At 40.4% G+C, this 24,311-nt stretch overlaps 1 protein-coding gene across 1 annotated transcript; it reads right to left on the bottom strand.

Moving 5' to 3' along the window:
• Positions 1-260: 260 nt before the first annotated feature.
• On the bottom strand, positions 261-18,319 carry LOC310864838 (myosin heavy chain, fast skeletal muscle-like). Its single transcript, XM_083773631.1, has 41 exons — positions 18,263-18,319; positions 16,531-16,749; positions 16,294-16,437; positions 15,960-16,116; positions 15,836-15,863; positions 15,632-15,743; positions 15,403-15,495; positions 15,255-15,318; positions 15,035-15,133; positions 13,968-14,071; positions 13,694-13,832; positions 13,323-13,441; positions 11,347-11,496; positions 11,086-11,256; positions 10,498-10,685; positions 10,210-10,325; positions 9,891-9,955; positions 9,648-9,735; positions 9,178-9,295; positions 8,969-9,092; positions 8,739-8,875; positions 8,154-8,409; positions 6,897-7,139; positions 6,518-6,694; positions 5,802-5,947; positions 5,620-5,710; positions 5,137-5,526; positions 4,665-4,791; positions 4,453-4,571; positions 4,169-4,365; positions 3,629-3,812; positions 3,330-3,495; positions 3,053-3,177; positions 2,603-2,911; positions 2,294-2,497; positions 2,084-2,209; positions 1,212-1,382; positions 1,024-1,128; positions 808-903; positions 500-628; positions 261-387 (listed from the first exon to the last, which is right to left on the bottom strand). The coding sequence occupies exons 2-41, from the start codon at positions 16,735-16,737 to the stop codon at positions 367-369; spliced, it is 5,805 nt and encodes a 1,934-aa protein (XP_083629757.1). The 5' UTR covers positions 16,738-16,749; positions 18,263-18,319; the 3' UTR covers positions 261-366.
• Positions 18,320-24,311: the final 5,992 nt, after the last annotated feature.

Genomic DNA, 24,311 nt, shown 5'->3' with positions numbered 1-24,311 from the left:
AACATGCAGTCTCCCAGGACGAGACAGACAGTGTAATCGGGAAACCAAAACATTTCTTACTAACTAGACGCTGAGACAGCGTGAAGTAATAATATCTACACGATGGAGCCGACATGTGAGTAGGGCACAGGGCATTATTATAATCCATGATTCTGCAAGACCATAGGGGACACCGGGTCATAGTTCACATGAAAACCGCCATCCACCAAAATCACAGATCTACAAAAGAAAAATACCTAACAAATACAATGTACAATGAATACATGAAATTACACCTTTATTGAATACAATGGGTCATATTGTATGACTTTTTGAATACAATGCGTCATATTTTATGAGTTTTTATGGTGAGTTGTATTGGAGAAGTTATTCAGCAGCCTCCTTTCCCTGTAAAATAGGAGTATGCTATTAGATATTCAACATGATTTATTTTGTTAAATCTTAGCCATTTTAGACAGCCAACATAATAAACATTGATATTGCACATGTATTTATTTACCTTAGAGTCACGACTTTTAGTTCTCATCTTGTTGACCTGGGATTCAGCGATGTCAGCACGCTCCTCTGCCTCCTCTAGCTCATTCTGAACCTTTCTGCACTTAGACAGGTGAGTGTTGGCTGCTTCCTCCTACAATATGATAGAGGTGGTTCAAACTCAAAGCCTCAATATTTGAAAAGAGCACCTTACAATTATAGTCCAAGCAAGACAATTTCAGAAAAACTGTAAAGTGTGGTTGTGGCTAATGTGTTATTATTTCACAACACTCTGCCCATGGCGAACACAACTAAAGATCTATATTGTCTTACCGCTTCCTCAGCCTGCCTCTTGTAGCCCTTCACCTTCATCTGCAGTTTGTCTACCAGATCCTGAAGCCTGGCAACATTCTTCTTGTCCTCTTCAGTCTGAAGTGAGAGTGAATTTATGACATTTATAGTTCTTTGTATTTGTATTTTGTAGTTCATGCAATCTATTCATTTAGTTAGTGGTATGATGGATATTTAAGTGAACATGATATACAGTACCTGGTATGTCAGCTCCTTCACTCTCCTCTCGTACTTGCGGACACCTTTAATAGCGTCTGCTCCACCTCTCTGTGCATTGTCGACCTCTCCCTCCAGATCACGCACCTTCACAAAGGAATTATGCACTATGAAATTACTTATTCTTATTTCATTGACTATAAGCTGTGTTGAAGTAAACCACATCTTACCCTAGACTCCAGTTTCTGGAGCTGCTTCTTGCCTCCCTTCATAGCCAGGTTCTCAGCCTCATCCAGACGGTGCTGCAGGTCCTTGACTGTGACCTCCAGGTTCTTCTTCATCCTCTCCAGGTGAGAGCTGGTGTCCTGCTCCTTCTTCAGCTCCTCGGCCATCATAGCAGCCTGGAAAGAAGATAAAATTTATATAAATTCACATGTTGACTGCGAGAAAATATCTTGTAATTTAACAGGTAATAATAGGGTAATAAACAGATACTAATCGTGGTCATAAGACCAGAGGAAACAACAACATCATAGGGGGGCAAAACCTGTGAAAAACATGGATTCATGTTGTAAACAAGGCCTGTCCAGGCTCCGTTCAGCTTCCTAGGTTAATACTACTTCTGGTAGACTGGAAATGTGGCTTTTCAAAATTAGATTTAAATTAGAATTAGATTCCTAATTTCTGTTTTTGTGTTAATAATGGAGCTGGGAACTTCTCCTTTGGTCCACCCATTCCTGGGACATGTGAGAATGATCCAGTGAAAAGAATAGCAAAAAAGAAAAAGAAAATCAAAAGCCCATTGTGGGATCACTCTCTCACTAAACAGGGGTGAAATTCACCCAAACACTAATTAAAAAACAGGGATGTGGTCAGGGAAACAAACCTGCCCTCTATGATGTCACTGAGCATCATGAAGGTACAGTACTGAAAGAACTTCTGAACAGAAATAAAATGTATGTCGCCGACTCGCCACCTCTGTGTCGCCAACCGACACAAAGGAATGTGGGTGTGGAATTCTCTCAATTGTAATAATTAAGCATGCCATAAGGATGTCTAATTGTCCTGGTATAGTGGATAAGAGGCAGAGCTCCTAACTTACATCAGTGATGGCTTTCTTGGCCTTGTCCTCAGCATTCCTTGCTTCTGAAACACTGTCATCCACTTCACCTTGGACCTGGATCAGGTCGGTTTCAAGTTTCTTCTTGGTGTTCGTAAGGCTTGTGTTCTAAAATAAAGATTCAGTTTAGCAATGCAAGTATGAATGAGTTGTATGTTAAAAATATCTTGTTGAGTTTTTCCATTGACTTACCTGAGAGTGCAACAGTCCAGCGCGCTCACTGGCATCCACCAGTTCTTGCTCAGCCACTTTGCGGCCTCTCTCTGTCTGTTCCACAGCCACTCTCAGCTCCTCGATCTCAGCGACCATTAGGCCGTTCCTACGCTCCACCATAGCAGCTTGCTCCTTGCTATCTTCTTGGCCTCTGCAAGCATCATCAAGGTGCAGTTGGGCATCCTAAAATAAATCACATTTGAGGTGGTCACGATAAGAGAAACATCAGAATGTGATTTGTTCAAAGCAGTTCCATTGTTTGAAGATGTGTCTAAATATGTTTTGCACCTTAAGCTGTCCCTGAACGTTCCTCAGCTGCTTCTGGGCCTCAGAAGCCTGGCGGTTGGCGTGACTCAGCTGAACCTCCATCTCGTTCAGGTCTCCCTCCATCTTCTTCTTGATTCTAAGGGCATCATTTCTGCTCCTGACCTCAGAATCCAGAGTGCTCTGCATGGAGTCAACCACCCTCTGGCTGTTCCTCTTGATCCCCTCCATCTCTTCATCCTTCTCTGCCAGCTTCCTGTCCACCTCACCCTTGATCTGGTTGAGCTCCAGCTGGACACGGAGAATCTTGGACTCCTCGTGCTCCAGAGTACCCTGAAATGCAATACAGGATCAAAAGGTTGTAGGACTTTTTTTAATATAACATCCATCAATATACTGCTACACTGTTTGAATGTAAAACATATTGAAATAAATAAAACTTTAGGTTATAGATGTCTGTATTTTATTTATTACCTCTGCTTCCTCCAGGGCTGTCTGGATCTCTGACTTCTCTGTCTCTGTCTGCTTCTTGGACTTCTCCAGCTCATGGATGCTCTTTCCAGTCTCACCGATCTGTTCAGTCAAGTCTGAGATCTCCTCTGCAGTGGATTGAAAGTAATTAATCAGTCAGCAAATATTTTGTTTTTGCATTTTTGCAAATTGCATTTTAATAAAGTTGTAGCCTGATCCACCATTTGATCTGTTTATTTAAATTTTTTGTTGCTCTTAAAAGAATGATCTGAAAACGTACGTTGCAGGTTCTTGTTTTCACGCTTCATGGTCTCCAGTTGGTCCAGAGACTCCTCGTAGGAATTCTTCATCTTAAACAACTCAGTGCTGAGAGAACGAGCCTCTTTCTGAGCTCCCTCCAGTTCTGCCTGTCCCTCTTCAAATTTCTGCTTCCATTCTGCCAGGACCTGCATACAATTTGTAATGAAATGTGTCATTTACCTCCACTTTAAGGACCGGCACACCATTTGTAATGAAATGTGGCATTTACCCCACTTTAAGGACACAAAAATTATTTTGTAATAATGTACGTCAAAGCACCTTATCGAAGTTCCTCTGTTTCTTGTCGAGGTTGGAAGCCAAACCATTGGCCCTCTCCACATCAATCATGAGGTCTTCCACTTCACCCTGGAGTCTCTGTTTGGTCTTCTCCAGAGAGGCGCACTTGGAATTCACAGCCTCAATTTGCTCCTCAGCCTCCTGAAGACGCTGGGCGAGCTTCTTCCTGTTGATCAGTTTTCAATGGACTTCGATTATTGTGGGAAATGTTTTGTATAGTGAGTGGAGCCTACGTGTGATGCGTTTTGACCTTGTAGATCTGCTAATTCCACTCTTTCTGATTATTATTATTTTTTTGACATTTTGACATTTAAATGAATAACACCTTTATGCCCATTTAGAATTATTTTAATCTCAAGCGATTATCTCAGATAATTGCGATTGGGAGACAGGCATAGTGGTACCCTGACAGTGTAAAACCGAGCCCCCAGAGCATCTGGGAATTGAAATTAATAGTGGGGGCTGTCCGCTCTCTAGTTTATATACCGGTATAACTCTATGGTAAAAACACTGCTGACTTACTTGGCCTCCTCCAGCTCCTCAGTGCGTTGGACAGCATCAGTCTCATACTTGCTCCTCCACTGACACACCTCAGCGTTGGCCTTTGACATTCCACGCTGCAGCTCTGCCTTCGCCTCCTGCTCCTCCTCAAACTGCTCCCTCAGAAGGTCACAGTCATGGCGAGCTGATTGCACAGCATGAGCAAGGGCATTCTTTGCCTGCCAGAAGAAAATAGAAAAAACAATGTCAGCTGAATGAAATGACAAAGATTATGAAACTAAAAGGGAAAATAATCTGTTCCTCACCTTAACCTCCTCTTCAACAAGTCTCTTCAACTCCTCAATCTGTTGGGTGAAGGCCTGCTTGCCTCTTGTGAGCTGAGAGACCAGAGCTTCTTTCTCTTCCAGTTGACGACCAAACTCACCTAATTATGGATCAAAAGCATTATCTCTAATAGCGTCAATTTACCATCGACAAACCATGTAGACAAATGATTTATGATTAAATTAACATTTACCGTTCTCTGTCAACAGTCTTGCTCTCTGAGCACCGATATCATTGATCTGGCGAACGTTTTCATCACTCTTGGCCTTGATTTCACTAAGTTGATCCTCAAGGGTGCGGCACATCTTCTCAAGATTTCCCTGGAAACGAACATTATGTTCAATCATCTTTTTTTTCAGATAGGTTCATTTCTTTGATAAAGCAAAGCCAATCGATGGAGTCTATAATCCCGCCGTCCGGTTTATAACTGTATGGTTTCCTTACCCAACACTATCTTAACAGCTTCATAACATTTAGAGTTTGCAATCACCATACTCGTTCACAAGATTACTTGTTTTAAACATTCCCACTGTTAAATCTGAGCTATAAAGACTGCCTTTTAATGCCATGTGAAACTATCAGTTTTAAAATTTGAGTATTTAATTTAACTTTAAACACCTTATTTTGTCTCAAGAATGATATTATACCACGGCATTTCATCATACCTTTGCCTTAGCAACAGCCTCCATGTTGCTGGACAGGTCATCGATCTCCATCTTATATTCACTCTTCTCCTTCTCCAGTTTCTGCTTGACTCTCTGGAGGTTGTCGATCTGTTCACCAAGTTCCGCCACACTGTCGGCCTGTTTCTTACGGAGAGCAGAAGCAGTGGCCTCATGCTGCAGGGTGGACTCTTCAAGGTCACGACGCAGCTTCTGGAACTCAGCCTCGCGCTTCTTGTTCATCTCGATCTGAGAAGCGGTGGCGCCTCCAGCCTCCTCCAGCCTCTCACTGATCTCTTCAAGTTCCCTGGAGAGATCGGCTCTCTGCTTCTCCACTTTGGCACGAGCGGCACGCTCTGCCTCGATCTCCTCCTCCAGTTCTTCAATACGAGCCTTTCAAATTAATGATGTTAGATTAACATCTGAAAATAACCATTCACACGTAGGCCTACTTATTATTAATGATTTTACAGAAAATAAAAATACCTGGAGTTCTTTGATCTTCTTCTGCAGCTGGGCCCCCAAAGATTGTTCATCCTCAATCTTACTCAGAAGCTGGCTTACTTCAAAGTCCTTCCTGTTGAATACAGTCAATAAGTCATATTTTAGCATCATTCTGCAGGTGGTTTCTCTCATTACAGACATTTCATATTGTTGGTGCACATTACTTCTTTATCTTCTCGTCAGATTGCTGCTTGTCATTTTCCAGGTCCATGATGGATTCCTGGGCCAGTTTCAGATCACCCTCAAGCTTTCTCTTGGCTCTCTCCAGGTCCATGCGGAGCTTCTTCTCTTGCTCCAGAGAACCTTCCAACTGCACAACAATTTATTGTTCTTATTAACTAGTACAACAATAAACATACGTAAGTAAGTAATAAACATATAATATTAAAGATGGAGTGCCGTGATATTTGTATCTTTTCCAGTTTTTCATGTGTTTATAAGGTGACAGTACTTCATTAGACCCCTCGGTGTGGTTGTTATGTGCAAGGTTCAAGGTTGCAATGATGTCTTCCCTTTGTATTTAGGGTTTCTTCCTGGAGGCTGAAACCTTGACAGTCAAACGTGCCAATGAAAAAACAGTGATATAGTAACATCACAAAATCATCCCCTCCCCTAACCCCTCCCTCTTTATCATCCAATAACAGCTGTGGCTTCAGTTCAGGTGGATCACCACCCAACACCGCAAACCAGGCATACTTAATGAACTGGTGGGCGTGTCCACATAAAAACAAAACATTTTAACAAATACTGTACACTTTTTGGGGAAAGAATTGTCCACCTCATATAATAATAGTACCTGATGATCATGTTTTAGGGTGGAAAAAAATCACTGCACTCCATCTTTAAATTCAAAACATCTGATTCCCTTTGGTAAACTCACATCGTCAACTTGCTGCTCCAGCTTGGTCTTGGCCTTGGTCAGAGTGTTGACTTTGTCCTCCTCTGCCTGCAGGTCATCCAGGGTTTGCTGATGGGCCTCTTGGAGGGCTTTTTTCTCCTTGGTCAGCTTAGCGACGCTCTCATCCTGAGACGCCATCTCCTCAGTCAGGTTCTTCACCTGATAGAAGCAAAACATAATGTGTTGTCATAGAATGGATCAAATTCAATCAGTACTTTTCAAAGTGGATTCCAGGGATACTCAGGGTTCCTTTAGGGGAGGGGGGTTCTGAATTGACCCTTACAAGTCTGTAACTTTGACAGTATAGATTGACCCTTACAAGTCTGTAACTAGAGTGTATGATCTTGAGTATAATCTATACCTTGTTTTCAGTGGCGTGTTTCTCCTTCTCCACTTTGGCCAAGGTGAGCTCCAGGTCATCAATGTCCTTCTTGAGCTCAGAGCATTCATCCTCCAGCTTTCTCTTCTTGGCAGTCAGTTCTGCATTGATCTCCTCCTCGTCCTCCAGTCTCTCGGTCGTCTCTTTGAGCTTTGCCTCCAACTGGATCTTACTTTTAATAAGACCTTCACATCTCTCCTCAGCATCATTCAGAGCCTCGTCTCCCTAGTTGTCAATGAAAATGAATTTGTCAGCATTTGTTCTGGGTGAGGTGAGGACAAAGAAGAAGCTGGAGGGGTGCAGTGCTAAGTTCCGACACGTGTTTTGGTCCAACGGACATTAGACTGACCACCTACCTCTATCCCTAACATAACCACAACCGCAATCACGGGAGCAGCACATGTTCGAGCGGTAGTCCGACCGTTGTTCCTGCATGTCGGACTAATGCTCAAACTAATCAAACTCCTCCAAAAGGATATAATATAGTAGTGCGTGGGTGAATAGCAGTTGCATATTCAAATTCACCCTCCCCACAGAAGAATGTCAAATTGGGTCAGGCCCTTGTACTGAACAGCCGTTCGACCACCAGGCATTCTCTGCCATGGTCTGCAATGTATACCATGGCAGAGAATGCCTGGTGGTCGACTCTTATCATACATTCTACTTTAGATAAAATATTTAAAGGGCAATATCACTTTGGTAGAGGGTTGGGTTGTGTATTTACCTTGCCATCATGATGTTCTCCAAATTAGAGTAGGTAAACAAACAAACAAAGTTGATTCAGACAATATAGAGCATCACCAAACCCAGTTTTGTTAGTTTTTTTTAAATAAAATGTATAATGCCATTTTTCTAGGAAGAAAACCCGGACTGGATCCGTGGATCCAGATCCAGATCTTCAAATAGTAAATTCAACAGGAAGTTAACATTATTATTAAAAACAAAAACTGTACTGGGTTTGGTGATGCTCTATATTGTCTGAATCAATATTGTTTGTGTTCATTTAAAAGAGTGACTTTGAGAGCTCTTTCAGCGTACAATGTAAGTCAACGAGGAGAATATTTAGAATTATCAATTTCTAATCAATGGAGCAATTATTTTTGATTTCTTGTCCACCTTTGAGTTACATCATGGCAACGTGATTATACAACTCAAAACTCAAAAAAGTGGTCTTGCCCTTTAAGATGATAAACAATATGAAATATTAGCAACATTTCCTGTACAAGTGTAGCTACTTACCGATGCCGATGATGCTGCAAGGTTATTCTTCTCCTGCACCACAGCTATCAATTTCTCTTCCAGTGTCTTCTTCGAGGCCTGGGCAGTGGCCAGGTCAGTCTTCATCTTTTCATAGTTCTCCTTCATGTTCTGCAGTTCCTTCTCAGTCTCAGCACTCTGCAAGAGAGGCTTGATCTTGTAGTAGACCATCATCCATGGCCAGCTTTTCACATTGACGAATGAGCGGACGTTGAACTGGATGCTGTAAATGGCCTCTCTGTGGACAACAGTGGATCATGATTGAAATGTAGATTGAGGGTTTCCATGTAATACGCCTGCAGGCTGTTATTATATAATTGTGTCATTATAGTTGTACTATTGTTGTTGTTATTATTGCTGTTGGTATTATTGTTGTTAACCGCCGCAATGTAAATGCAGGATGACCCCCCCATCCTATAGCCTGATTCTGCTAGAGGTTTCTTCTGCTGTTTATTAAGGAGATTTTTCCTTGCCACCATCATCAAAAGCTTGCTCTGCAATATTTGCTATTTTATTATAATGATTTGACACTTCATTTCTTTTATTGAATAGATGTTTTCAAAGTACCTCCTAGCCGTCATCTTGACATACTCCTTCCTCATGATGTAACCCCTTGCGATTGCCTGAGTCATGCCGACCAGAGCAGCCAGCTTTTCATCTCGCATCTCTTCAAGGACACCCAGCAGACCAGCTTTGAAGAACACCTGAATACAATGTCACAAACACTGTAACTAAACTATATAAATCTATTTTAGTCCTCTGTCCATAATGTTAAACCAGATAGGGAGTGCGTTTACCTTGGTGTGTCCAAACCTGTAATCATCAACAGGTACGTCAATGGACCCAAGCAGCTTCTCAGATGCCTTCTTGTTGTCCATGAACGCGCCTTCGGGACATGCGCTGGCGTTCAGTACTTTGTATCTGTTTAGCAGAAGTTCATGGTCATTTTGCATGCCTCCCGTTAATACGTTTAGAACTAAAAGCTGCTGGAAAAAGGAATTGATACCTCTGCTTGAAGTCAGCATAGGGGATTCTGCTTGGGAAGCCCTTTCTACAAATTCTGATGCCCTCCAGCACACCATTACACCTCAGCTGGTGGATGACCAGGAAGTTCTCCATCAGTCCTGTAAATATGTTGCTTCATTATTATTACAACAAAATAGTTACGCACTGGCCAAAGTTGCATTTAATGAGTCAAAACGAGTCAACCAAAATAGAAATATAGCATTTGCTATAATTGTCTGGGCAAAGGGCCCTAGAGCTAAAGCAAATTGTGAGGACAGTGTCTGGTTAGTCAGTCTCCTAGATGCAGTGGCCTAATCCATGTAATGAACCTATCTCCAATGTCAAATCTTTCCATCACTGAGAACAAGTATGAATATTCCACCTGGTCGAACGCCTTTTCCGCATACAAGGTCTTCCTTAGGGCCTCTAGAAGAGAATTGATAAGGCGTCAAATGTTTCTTTTCTGTTTACCTGGAGTCTTGGACTCGTTGGGAATCAGGCAACGCACAAAGTGAGGATGTGTGCTCCTCAAGTTGGTCATCAGCAACTGCAAGTTTGCCTATTGAGACATAAAGGTTTATAATTAGTCAAAATTAATTCCAACATTTAAAGACGGATATATAATATATATATATATAGATATATAATGTTGATAATAATAACGCTTCATTCTTACAGGGATATATGTTGATAATAATGAAAAGATATTATTACCCTGAAAGCACTAGACACAGTCTGCATGGAACCACCCTTCTTCTTGCCTCCCTTCTTGGTATTATCTGTTTATATTAGAATCATGAGTTATCATTAGTTATATAGAATGAAAATGCTTCCCTTCTTGTCAGTTTCTGAATGTTTATAGTATTGATATAACAATACCTTCAGGCTTAGGTGGGGGATAGAACACATTATATTATTGTCCTATATTAATTTGCTGTTGTCCCGCCCCTTTTGTGTTCCTATTGGCTGGGGTACAGCCATAACTCCAGTTCCCAATATGCTAAATGCTCCAAACCAGTTGTAATAAACATACCTTCAGGCTCAGGTGGGGGATATAACACACAGAGCAGCTTCACTGTAGACTTCTGGTACAGCTGCACCACAGAGTCGTTGAGAGGATCCTTGTTCTTCTCTAGCCATCCTGTGATGCTGTTGATTGATTAATTGAATACTTTATTAACAGTTTTTTAACAAAAGCCTATCGCTTGTTTCCATTGGGGTCCTCCATACTCAATTAATCGAAAACTGTAGTCCACAGTTCCGGTTATATTATATAATATAATGTATAATTATATATAGCATACTATAGGGTTCTGTTCACCTGTAGTCCACAGTTCCAGCATAGTGGACCAGGGAGAAGTGAGCCTCACCCTTGCCTTTACCAGGCTTGGGTTTCTCAAAGGCCTTGTTCTTCCCCAGATGCAGGTCAATCAACTTCTCTGCAAAACTTTTGTCTGTAGCTTTTGGGAACATGCACTGCTCTTCAAGGCTGGAGAAGATGCCCAAGGGCTTTGGGAAGGAGATAAAAGAGACAAATCAACAAAAGCTTAGTGCCAATGACAAAAAAGAAGTGTGTGTGTGTGTGTGTGTGTGTGTGTGTGTGTGTGTGTGTGTGTGTGTGTGTGTGTGTGTGTGTGTGTGTGTGTGTGTGTGTGTGTGTGTGTGTGTGTGTGTGTGTGTGTGTGTGTGTGTGTGTGTGTGTGTGTGTGTGTGTGTACATTATGTCCATTAAAGCACAAAATAATTGTATACCTTAAATGAACGCAATGCTGACACCTAAGTCCATAGCAATACATAATAATATAATACGCTATACTATTAATAATTCTATACCTTCTCAATCAGCTCAATGCAACAGTCTATGTATTCAGGTCAATTGCAGGCAGCCATGTCCATGTACAGTACCTACCTTCTCAATGAGCTCAATGCAGATAGCCAAGTCCATGCCGAAGTCAACGAGATCCCAGGGAATTCCCTCTTTCATGTATTCTTCTTGTTCCAGAACAAACATGGTGTGGTTGAAAAACTGTTGCAGTTTCTCATTGGTGAAGTTGATGCACAGCTGCTCCAGGGTGTTGAACTGTGAGAGGAAATATCATTAGCCCCATCTCTTGTAAATGTGAAACTGTGACAAAAATAAGTCTCCAACTTAAAACAAGTCCATGCTTACATCAAAGATTTCAAAACCAGCGATGTCCAGCACACCAATGTAGAAGTTTCTCTGCTGCTTGGTGTCCAGCATCCCGTTGATCTTAATGACCATCCACAAGAACAGCTTCTCATAGATGGACTTGGCCAAGGCACTGACTGAGTTCATTGTCTAAAGGAAATAGGAACATTATAGTGAATTACACAATTTAAGCAATTTTAGCCTTTGCATAAGCCTGCAAGGTTTTCAAGGCTAGACCAAGTGCTACGCCTAGGGTGGAGTCTGAAGAGGTGACTCTTCAGATTACGGTGGAAGATTCTGAGTTTGTCTGCAGTTCTAACTGCAATGGAAAGTTTATTCCAAAAGTTTGAGAGCCAGAAGGGAGAAGAGTCTCTCCCGAGAGCTTTAGGGAAGGTTGACAGCTTCCCTGTGTTAGCTGATCTGAGTGAGCGGGATCGGTTTTAGGGTTGGATACACAATAGAGGGTATGCACATGCATAAAGTGAATGGCAAATCGAGTGGCAAAGTGAGTGAGTGACAGTCAGTTAGATGCAATCAAATACAACTTCTCTATTTGGCTGTCAAGGCCAGAAAGTAGTTTTTTGCCACTTAGTAGACATTCCCGCATAACTTCCGGGTTTGATGATTATGTCACGCGCATACCCTAGTCTATACACAAGGTTTAGTCATATATACTGTATATATATATATATATATATATATATGTATATATAGTTTTTTTTATATGTTTTTTTAAAAGATTAGTTTTTTGCTTGTTTGCCTTCATTGATAGATACAAGTGAAGATGGACAGGAAAGAGGGAGAGAGAGACCGTGAAAAACATGGACCAAACGTCGTCATGAACAGGACTCAGACACACAACGCACTACGGGCAGAGCCTAGATATGTGGCATGCGCCTGTCCTGGACCACTAGGCCAGCAGGCGCCAAACATGTCAGTAGAGGTACTTGGAACTGCACATGTTTCTGCAGTGTGCTGTTGTTTTTGTAGCAAAAATGCAGGGCAAAGGTTTTTCCTTGGCATTGGTCAAAGTTTTAAGCAAATCAGTGCAGTTACCTGTAAAAATGCAAATCGGCCTGTTATAGTGCCACCATGAGGCTGATTTGAAATGTTTCAAGTGGCATTACTTCCTCGGCTGTATGGGAATATGCGTGCAAAATTTCACAGAAATTGCACACTGCGTTCATGCATTTTGTTCAGTTTAAGACCCAGCGTTGCTTTATAGCAACAATTTAATTGTAATTAATTACCTAATTATTATTTTCTTGCTGTTCTTTTTTCACCTAAACATCATCAGTGATGTTCATTGCAATGCCATTGGTCATGATATTTGCATATAAATACCCCCCACAGAGGCTGAAATTCACACAAATTAACCTATGACTTTTGACCTTTAACCCTAATAAAAGTAAGTAAAATAATTGTAATATATGTTTTTTTTGTGATCATTAGAATGTCTAGAACATGTTTTATTCATTATTGTGAAAGATATCCCCCAAATGTAAATTATTAATTTATTATATTGTTATATAATTATTATATAATGTGCATAACATTTTCATCAAACTTTCTTTTTTCATTTTTTTTTTACATTTTTTTTAACCTAATTCCTAGTAGTACAAAGTAGTAGTAAGTTTGAAATCTCTTTTTTGCAAGTAGAAATGAATCCGGTCTTAGAGGGTTAATGGATATAGAGATACTGTGTACCGGTTTGCATGATGTTTTGGGGCAGAGGTTCTGCTCTGGGATCCACCGATCCAGGGAGTGTGCATGCATAGTTTCGCGGCCAAACAGTGCCTGAGAATAGCTGCTCAGAGACACACAGACATGGTGCAAAACATAATCTCTACCTCGCCTTCAGCCTGGCTGAGACAATAATGTTGGATGATCATTTTAATAATGATTTAAAACAGTCTGGACACAACTTATAAGGTGTGTATGAAATCAGAACATGGAAATAATGTAACTTTACTCACCTGTGGCACAGTTTGTCCTTTAGTGACATATTCATTTCCCACTTTAACTCTGGGGTAGCAGTATGCCTTAAGCATATCCGCTGAGTTCAGACCCAACAGGTAGCAGATCTTGTCAGCCACTGAAATGATCATACAATTTGCAATTTACGATTCAGGCATTTAGCAGACGCTTAATCCAGAGTGCGATTTAAGAAAGTTAAACACAATTGGTAATACATTGAATGCATACAGCTAGTAATCTAGGACCATTTAGGTAAACCAAATAACCTTCAGTATAAACAGTATAATATAAATAAATAATGACAATATATTGAAAATATATTTAGCTTAGTTCTTTTGAAATCCATTTTTTTGTTGAAGATGCAACTTACCCTCCGTGCCGTCTGGCTCCGCCTGTTCCTCACGCTGCTTCTGTTTGAAGGTCAACACCCCATGATGCATCACTGCACCGGTGAACTTGTAGATGGCCGCTTTCTCCTCAGCGTTGAAGCCCAGGATGTCAATAGCATCCTGAAGATTGAGATTAAGCATTATATTAGCAATCCAGTTTAAATAGGATTATTTTGGGAGATCATGGCCTGAAAACCACTGCTGTAGAAAATTTATTTTGCAGAGCAACTGCAATGTGAAATAATGTCCATTTACATCTGTAGCCTCCAACTCGACTTTGTCATCAATGCTGGCCACAGTGATCTGACCCATGCTGATCAACGGGAAGTCGTATGGGTTGTTGGTGATGAGACAACTTTCTGAGAAGGGATAAAAAAAAGTGTGAACATGTGTTTCTATTCATTAGTGTGGTTCAACCAGACTAGTAATGGTAACACTTTATTTTTTTACTTATTTCTAGAGTAACCCTAAACTTTGGTTCACTACTTATCCCACAGTTTTCATGGCACACACTTGACCGGCTTCATCGGGAATCGTATTTTGCTAAGAGAAATGTTTAATGTTTAATTGATTGAATTAATGTATTTGTGCATTACATTTCCCCATTGACATGAATCGGAAAATGCAAAAATTCAGGGCAGGTTCTTAATAATTATTAAAATTAATTAACTTATAATTATATCGGTCGTCTATATGGTGGCGCTATAACAGCCCACTTTATGTTTTGGCTTATAACTCTTGAACCGTAGGTCGTAAAATCAAATTTAATTTTTCCTTGGGTCATGACGCATCTCCACGTCAGGATAGATTTTCCGCCATTTCGAATTTTCTCCAAAACACACTTTTTGCTCCTCCTGAGTCCTAAAGATTATGTCCAAATATCACAAACATTTGTGCACATGATCTGAGGACCTATCCGATTAAAACAACACAGACAGAATTTTGATAGTGTGCATCGTGCGGCCGTAATCGTCGTCCAAAGTTAGTGGGAGGGGCCTATTTTACAAAAAACTTCCAATCCATCCCAAATTTGTCACGGGTGGTTTAATCAACCCAGAGTAAAAGGCAATTCCATTTTCATCCACAGGGGGTGCCGCAAATGCAAAAAAAAACAAAAAACATTTGTTGCAGAAATCTTATATTTGGGGGGATAAATCCCCTACAAATTACTTCCGCATGATCACAGGGGTGACGTGACATTGTAATTGGCTAGAATAATTAGTGGGAGGGGCCTATGTAACCGATTGCGGCAACCACAAAGAAATTGCGACTTTACTAGTTAATTTATGTTCTCACTGCATCATCAGTATAATTCCCCTTACCAATAATCCCAGGTAAGTGGTCGGTCATCATCTGGAAGAAGATATGGTAACCTCTCTCTAGAGGAAGCTGGTAGGTCACTCTAGACTTCTCCAGCAGATCTATATGGGTTGTACAACATAATTAATAATAATAATAATAATAATAATCTATATGGGTTGTACACAAGTCAAAATGTAATCCTCAAATATATATTTTCTTATCTCTGAACTTCATACTTACATGTCTCAATATCAGCACTGGCCAATTTACCCGCATTGTTGAAATGGATTCTGATGAATTTACCCTGTTTGATATAGCACAATTAGTTGCATCCGTCGTGTGGAATTATTGCAGGTTTACTCATAAAATGTCATTATTTTACACTTACAAAGCGAGAGGAGTTGTCATTCCTCACAGTCTTGGCATTACCATAGGCCTCCAGCAAGGGATTGGCTGCAATAATCTGATCCTCCAGTGACCCCTAGAATGTTTTAGACATCGCCCAATTTAAAATTTGGTCTGAATTATTTTAAATTTAATTGCTATATTTCATATAAATGCTTTATGTTCCAAAACATTTTTGTTAAAGTTAAAAACATACAGTACATATACAGTACCTTAATTTTACCACTATCGGCGGCCGATTTCTCTCCACTAGCAGTTGCTGCTGTTGCAAAGTACTGGATGACACGCTTGGTGTTCACAGTCTTCCCAGCACCGGATTCTCCACTGGTTATAAACGCATACATTCAGATAAATGCACTTAGTGAATTTGTGTACAATGTTCTTTTTTTAATGCCTAGTAGATGATGGAAACTTACGTGATCAGGACAGACTGGTTCTCTTTATCTGTAAAATGTAAAGCAATTTTTTTTGTGTCATGGATACACAGCACAAAACCATTGTAGTTATGTATTTGTTTACATTGTCCTGACTAGTACGTACCCATCAGCATGAACTGAAAGGCGTTGTCAGAGACAGAGAAGATGTGGGGTGGAGCCTCAATACGCTTCTTGCCTCTGTAGGCATTTACAACCTCCTGGTCGTACACTGGGAGCCACTTGTAGGGGTTCACAGTTGCACAGAACAAGCCAGAGTAGGTCTGAAGGGGAGAAGAGAGAGAACATTAACATTGAACATAACTTAAGAATCATGAGTTTGTTTGCATTTGTTTTTCTACGGTTTTTCATTTGATGATGTAATTTGTACTCTGTGTTTGTGTTTTTCTTTCTTTGACAGGTGAAATAGTGTACTGCTCTCAACATGTAGAAAAGCTTACATAGATCATCCATGCTGCATAACGCTCTTTGAGGTTATACAGGACAGAGGCTTCACTGAGGTAGGTCATCATGGCCATGTCCTCAATCTTGTCATACTTGGGAGGGTTCATAGGGTGCACATCCGCCTCAGGGACAGTTCTTTTCTAAAAAATAAAATATTAAAATAAAAGCACAACATCAGAATCTAATGTGATTATAGTTGTACTGTGCCACTATTTCATTTTATATACACCTACCTCTTTCTTGTCCAGCGTTTCCACGGTGACTTGTGTACCCTCCTTGCTTAAAATCTTACACTTGAGGTACAGCTCGCCCTTATCAGCCACATATGCTGCAGATTTGGCATCAAAGGGCGCAGTTTGAGCTTCCATTCTCTCCCTCTCTGGCTTACGGAGATAAATGGCGGCCTTGCCGTACTGCTTCATCTCTTCGTCCGTACTCATGGTGGCGGCTTTCTGTAGACATTTGAGGAGAGGAGAAGCAAGCACTCAGTCGGGTAGTTCACAATATAAGAATATTGGGTAGTCTATATAGAAAGGAATTCCAGCATTAACTTTTTATCCATTTAGGATTTTTTATTTATTAAAGGTTTACCCCCAGCAGCAGCAACAAACGGACGTTTCAGCTCTTCCTCTGCTTAATATTTTGTATTTATTTTATGCTGAGGAAGGCCTACGGTACATTTGTTACTGCTACTGGGTGTGAAACTTTAATATACAAAGAACAAATGGAACTTGAAAAAGTGCCCTTCTGGGCACAGGTCTCCACCATGAGGATAGGAGTGTGTGTGATGTTTGGCAAAATGTTTAGGAGTAAGGGCCGATTCATACTCCTATTTTACGCTGTTTCGGCGCTGTAGTGCCGAAATGATTTCGGCTCGTCAGAAATATTCAGTAGCACCGAAGAGCCGACTTTAGGACGGTACCCGCCCCCCCGAACCTCAAATGACGTCAAATTGTAGGCTCTACAGCGCCGAACCGACTTTTATTCGGCTCTAAAATAGGAGTATGAATCGGCCCTAATAGAACCATGTTCCTTTGTTTTTTTTGTTTTCGCAACAATTTTCTTCATTTTGTTGAGGAAATGCAGAGCCAGAGCACTCATAGCATCTCTGAGGATAGAATTCTGGATGAGCAGGACATGTGCAGCATTTTGTACAAAACGGGCCACTCCTGAAAACTTTGGAAGGCAATCTTAGCCAATCAGTGTAGAATCTGAGAAATCTCGGACTCGTCTTGATCACATGACTACAGAGATCAATCAGATGTTTTGATTTGCGTGAGATTTGGATGAAATCTGTGCGACTAACATAAACAATGTGTTTTGCGGCCTCATGGTGGCGCTATAACCGGCAGATGTGGAGGGATTCAGGGAAAATGTTTTTCCATGGCCTCTAGGGAGTGCGTATACATAAGTTGTATAGAGATCGATGCAGTTATAGCCGGTCAAAACTGGAATTGCCCTGTTATAGCACCACCGTGAGGCTGATTTGGATAAAAATGTGTGGCATGTCGTCCTCGGCCTAGCCGTAAAATGTGTACGAGTAATCTACAGAAATGTGTTTTACCTAAATCGGCCTCATGGTGGCGCTATAACAGGCTGTTGAGGAATATTTGGGGCAGAGGTTCATCGTTGGCATCCAGGGAGTGTGTGTGCAAAGTTTGGCATGGATCTGGCCAACGATGCCGGAGATTAGCTGTTAACGGTAACAGCATTAACTTTTTATCCATTTAGGATTCTTTGTTTATTAAAGGTTTACCCCCAGCAGCAGCAACAAACAGACGTTTCAGCCCATAGGCCTTCCTCTGCTTATTTTGTATTTATTTTACGCTGAGGAAGGCCTACGGGCCAAAACATAGTGCTGGTATGCCTTTCTATAGACAGACAATAGATGGTGTTGACGCCTTTGTTGACTTGACATCTGAGCAGATCTATGCTAGGTTTAATAGAAAAAGTATGAACACTCACTTTCCCCCTCTACCAGTAGCAGTGAAACCTTGAGTGCAGTAGGCCTACAAGTCCTAAGAAGGGGAAAAATCATATTTTTGAGTTGAATGATTTAGTATTATATGAATCCTAAATTGTTAATTCTTGCCGCACAGCACTTCATGAGAGACATTCTTTAATTACTCATTAGTTCCACATCTGAAAAGAGTGATCCATTCCATCCAATATTATCACTGCATGCAATTACATGAATTGATGCTTGGCCATTCACTTCTTTTCATTGGTTTGTTTGTTATTGGCTTATTTATTTATTTATTTTTTGTACTGAAGCAATGCTAGAATTATTTTCCCCTTTCTAATTGTATGAATTAAGGTTACATTCAGAGGTGGTTACACTAGCCAAACTACTACTCAAGTAAAATTATTATCATTTAACTTTATTTATAACGTAATTTAAATGTCTAAATAGAAATGTATGAACAAAAGCAAATTCCAATCTGGCCTACACCATAATTACAAATAAAAGACTATACAGTCAATCATTTAAATCTGTACATTTTAACATCAATTATGCTGTCCACTATGTGGACTATGCTGTCCACTAAGTGGATCATCTATGTGGTATGTAAGGAGTCATATTAATGAAATGCGAACATGTCTGGTTTATATGACTAGGATTAGATAACATCTCTAAAACATTTATATGACTATACATAGCTTAGTTATCTAACACATTAGGACTATTAAAGACAGATAAAGTCTAACTCACCAAATGAAACGCTGAACACCTCTGCAGTGGGTCCGTGTGTCGCCCGCCTCAGCAGGCTTATATGAGTTGCAAATTGCATGCTATGCAGAAAGTAAAAGTAGAAATGGCCTTTAATGGTTCGTCCTTCTTGTTACATTGCAATATCATCCTTATAGTCCAACCATTCCCATGATACTGGATAGTGCATCTTGGAGGTGCATAAACTTTATCACCATGCCAGTGGCTGATATAGAAATAGCATAATTGTCAGGGTGTGGGGTGCCTGTTTTGGTATAGTCATGACAGCATGATACGTTATTTTAATATTCAGTGAGGAAAGTAAATACGTAAATGTGTTGAGAATTGCAAATACTCCACTTAAGTAAAAGTACCTCAAAATTGTCCATTAATTGAGTAAATGTAATTAGTTACTTTACACCACTGGGATTTCCATTGTATGCTTCACACTCTTAGGACTCTTAAGCTTTAGTCACATTTTGGGGGGTTTGATGTAATTTTTTATTGTTTTGTCACAGTTCAGATTTAGGTTAGATGTCCTGATGTCAGATGTCTTAATGGCACTGGCTTCAATGTAGGAGCAGCACTGGTACTTAATCACTCAACCTCCAGCCCATTAATGTATCTCACCCTAACCCAATTTCCATTCCTTGTGCTCATCACATTTCAGCATTACATTTCACCATAAATGCATTAGTTAACAGACACCTTCCATGTTTAATTGCACACACAGCTTCTCTCACACAGCTGATACAGTCCAAGTTTGTTTTCACTCACAGCTTGCCTACAGTATATAAAAAGTGTGTTTAATGAATAGACCAGTGGTTCTCAAACTGTGGCCCAAAGGGGGTCCCCAAATGATTAATGGGGGATTAGCTTACTGTGCAACATTGTTTTTTCACAGTAGTTAAGTATATGCAGGGTATCTGCACATTTTTAAAGTGACAATTTAAGGTCTTTAAAGTATCAAAAGTAATAAACAAACTACATTATAAAAAATAAAACCATTGGACACATAGCCAATATTACCTATAGAAAGAGGGAAATTTTTTGTTGATCGGCTATTTTCACAATATATCTGTGAAACCGAGTGCTGAGCAGCGTACAGTAAGTACATTGAATTTGTTATTGTACTTAAAGGGCCACTTGAACCCTTTTGCAACCAGATCTTAATGATGGGGGTTTTTATGTGTTTTTAGATATCATTAGATGTCATGAACTCATGACACCATGTTCATGACCAAAATTGTTCATGAAAATGTGGTCTCACTTCCTTCCTGGACTACAAGTCACACTTCCAAACACTGCCAAAGCATTATGGTCGTTGTACGAATTCAGCAATCCAGTCGAACCCTAGTCAAACACACTCATTATTTTTCTTACCATATGGGTGTACATTTCAAAATTTGCTACTGTTATACTACAAATGCTATTAACATTGAGTGACTGCAGTTTCTTCCAGTGGTGAAATGTCCCTTTAAAGATGATTTCCTGCTCAAAAAAGGCCCCTTTTCCACTAGCAAGGTGGAACCAGAACCTGAACCTTTTTTTTTTGTTCTAGGTTTGTTTCCACAGCGCACAGCGCGGTACGGCACGGTTTCAGACCAGGTTCTCTCAGAACCTTTTTTCGGCCCTGCTTTTGAGGTAGTACTAACACTATGTTCTGGGAACCTATGGGCGGGTCCAGCAGCGCTGCTGCTCTCGATTGGTTGAGCTGAGGTGACAACACTGAGGAGACCGGAGCGAGGAGAAGCGCACAGCCACACAACACAACACCGCACATTTTAAACTCCTAAGTGTGACACAGCGGACACAGAAAAATAACCTGGAAAAGCACACAGAAACACTATGGCCACGAGAGAGGGAGAGACAGAGCGTGTGTGTGCGTGAGGGAGGCGAGCATGGTTTTGTCCTCGGGCTGAGTACAGAGTGACGTAGAGGGTGCGCTGTGACTGGCCAGTCGCTGTGATTGACAGCCTACACCTAACCCTAACCCTAACCTTAACCTCAGTAAAACTATACCTAAACCTAACCCTAAACCTAACTCCCTCTACACCGGAATCTCCCAGTCATCCCTATCTGCCAGACTCTGACGCGGCTGACTGGCACCCCTGTCCTTGCCTCACTCCACTGGTTGCCGGTCCGGTTCAGAATCCAATTCAAAACCCTTCTTTTCACATACAAAGCACTAAACGGACTGGCCCCCTCCTACATCTCTGACCTTTCATATTCCTCCTCCATCAGGACCCTCAGGTCAGGAGACAGACGACTCCTAGAAGTCCCAGCGACAAGGAAGAGGCTCAGGGGCGACCGAGCCTTTGCTGTCGCAGCCCCTAAAATTTGGAACAGCATCCCACTCGCTGTTAGATCTGCCCTGAGAGTTTTAAGTCTAGGCTTTTAGTCCAAGGATTTTAATACATTCTATACATTTGAAATTGTGTGAAATGGACCTTCTGAATAAATAGTAGCCTACTTTTACTTTTGGTACTTTTCTACTTTTACTCAAGTACATTTTTAATATCGAAATTGTACTTGTAGACTATTTCTACAATAGGGTATTGATTATTCATACCACCACTGAGTCACTGAGAAACTCTACATGAAACATTATGAAGTATCATGCAGAGGGAGTGCAACAAACCATGTACAACCCAGATTCGGCACAAACAAGGGACTAAATTCTTTTCGCTCCTATGCCACCAAAATGTGGAACGCCCTACCAACAGTCATTAAGACATGTGAATCCCTTGACTCCTTCAAAACCGCTCTCAAAGGGCACCTACGGATGGCTGCAATTCGAAACTGGCCTCTGTAAAATCTGAATCCCCCCCACCCCCCCCACCCCATTTTCCCTCACTGTATATTGTATCTTTTCCCTTTTTTGCTTCCCATATGATGAATTTAGCTACATAGAAATGTCTATTTGTATGTCTCTAAATGTTTGTATGTCTTTAAATGTTTTGATGAATTGAACAATGTGGACCCTGTTGTAAACAAGTGTAATGCTTAATTGGGTCGTCCACTCACAGTTGACAGTCTTTGTATTGAGTTTGTGCTTAAAATGTACTGTAAATTCTACAAACTGTTAATAAATATTTCAATCAATCAATCAAAAGTGTAAAGTAACTATACTGTGTAATTAGTACATTTAGAGTACATTAGAGTACATTAAGTACTGTAAAACATTTGAGGGATTTCTTTTTTTACTTTAATATGATGCATTTTCAACACGTTCACTTCATCTCTGAGGCAAATATTGTACTTTTACTCCACAACAATAATTTGACAACTTTAGTTTGAATATTTTATTATTACATATAGGCCTAACATACATTCACAACTTCATCCCTATACTTTGGCTATTTGAAAATGGACGTACAACCCGTCGACACGTCGAGAGTTTCTAATGCAGGCTTTGACGTTTCAATGGGTTGTTATATACAGTGGAAAGAAAATTATTTTATTATCAAATAGTATTACACACTAGTCTTTGCTAGAGAAGACAGGAGGAATGACCATGTGTTTGTGGCCCCTCACATTGCAAAAGTAGTATCCAAGTAGCCATTACTGTACATCTATTAATAAAGCACATCAAGTGTAAATGATACAACATTCATCCCATACTTGGTATGGAGTGAATGAGGTGAACTTGCTACGTGGTATCCAAGTGGCTAGTGATCAAATCTAATCACTGCTGACAGCATAAAATAATCTGTATAACTGGGAGGGTGCTGGGTGCTGGGTTCAGCATAAAATAATCTGTATACCCAGGCAGGGTGCTGGGTTTCTTCACTTGGTGTCACTATATCTTGTTAATTAGGTTAATATTCAGTGGTGGATCATTTTGGCGCCAAAAGCCTACTTATACATACTCTGTAGGCATGTCAGGCTGGGACAAAATGTTGGCCCTGGTCCCCGAATGCGATCCCATAATAGAGTGTCTCACATAATGTTATTTTCATCCCCTATACTCATCACATTTGATTTCAGCATTACATTTCACCGTCAAACGATGAATTAACAGACTATTTAATGTATTGTAAACAGACTATTTCTATGTATTGTAAACATACTATCCTTTCTGATACAGTCCAAGATTGTCACAACTTGCCTATACTATAATATAGTATATCTTTGCTGTCAGGCAGAAACCATATACGAGCATATACTATACAGGTATAGTATATGCATAACCTCTGACTGTACTACCTGTACTGTTAATAAGTGTTAATAGAGATTGGACATTGTTATTGACATCTACTTGCTTCTATAGGAGTTCACATAAATGTGTCCTGTATATTATGTTTGTATGTGATATTGCATTATGTCATAATGCTGTGTGCAAATTGTGTTTTTATGGAATGGTCTGTGAATTGCTACCGAAGTCTGTACGACTCCATTGAAATGAATGGCTGGGGCAGTCTGCTCTCTAGTTTATATAATTCTATATAAACTACAAAATCTACAAAATCACTCCCACAATTGAGACAGCAATGCCACTTCTGGTCCGGGAGAACGGTGTACTAAGTTTCATCTGTAGTTTTACAATAATCCGAAATGACTATATTGAATCGGGGGGGAAATAATAAAAATAATAGAAGGCAATAAGCAATAAGAATAATATGCACAATAAGCCATAGAAACATGGAAGACTAAACTTGAGAAAAAGACCACGGAAATTTGACAGGGTCGGTTTTTATAGTGGGGGGCAGGGTTCTTGAAGACTCATACACTAAATTGGCAGTGCCCGGATTTGAACCCATGACCTTGTGTTGCAAAGGTAAGAGCTCTACCTACCGAGCCAACTAGACACAATCAGTTCTTCCATTGTTAACAGTAAAATCATTCAGTGCTTTTGTAGCAAGTTGCGCAAGAATAACTAATAATAAAGGTGGGTATAAAGATAAATTAATTGACTGCGTATAAACCAGAAAATGTACCAGATTCGGACGAGGAGCTCAATGAGTGAGTGAAAACCAATGACATGAGAGTCAGAAACAGGGATTAAAGGTTAACTGAAGTATTATTAAACTTCACACAAACAAACAAATGGGGGACCTTTTAAGTTGGTGACTTAACGAATGTATTTATAGTGAAATGTGATGAGCACAAGGAATAGAAATGACGTTAGTTGAGACAACCTTTTATGGGCTGGAGGTTGAGTGATCAAGTGCCAGTGTTCACTGTTTCCTACATTGAAGCCAGTGCCATTAAGACGTCTGACATCTGAACCATCTGAACTATATGACCCTGGCTAAAAAACAAAAAAACAAAAATAACATCAAACACCCCCAAAAGGTAACT

The sequence above is a fragment of the Protomyctophum parallelum genome (genome assembly GCF_964188405.1).
Source record: "Protomyctophum parallelum genome assembly, chromosome: 9".
NCBI classification, from domain to species: Eukaryota; Metazoa; Chordata; class Actinopteri; order Myctophiformes; family Myctophidae; genus Protomyctophum; species Protomyctophum parallelum.
The sequence above is the reverse complement of the archived record's forward strand: the minus strand, read 5'-3'. Positions and strand labels throughout refer to the sequence as shown.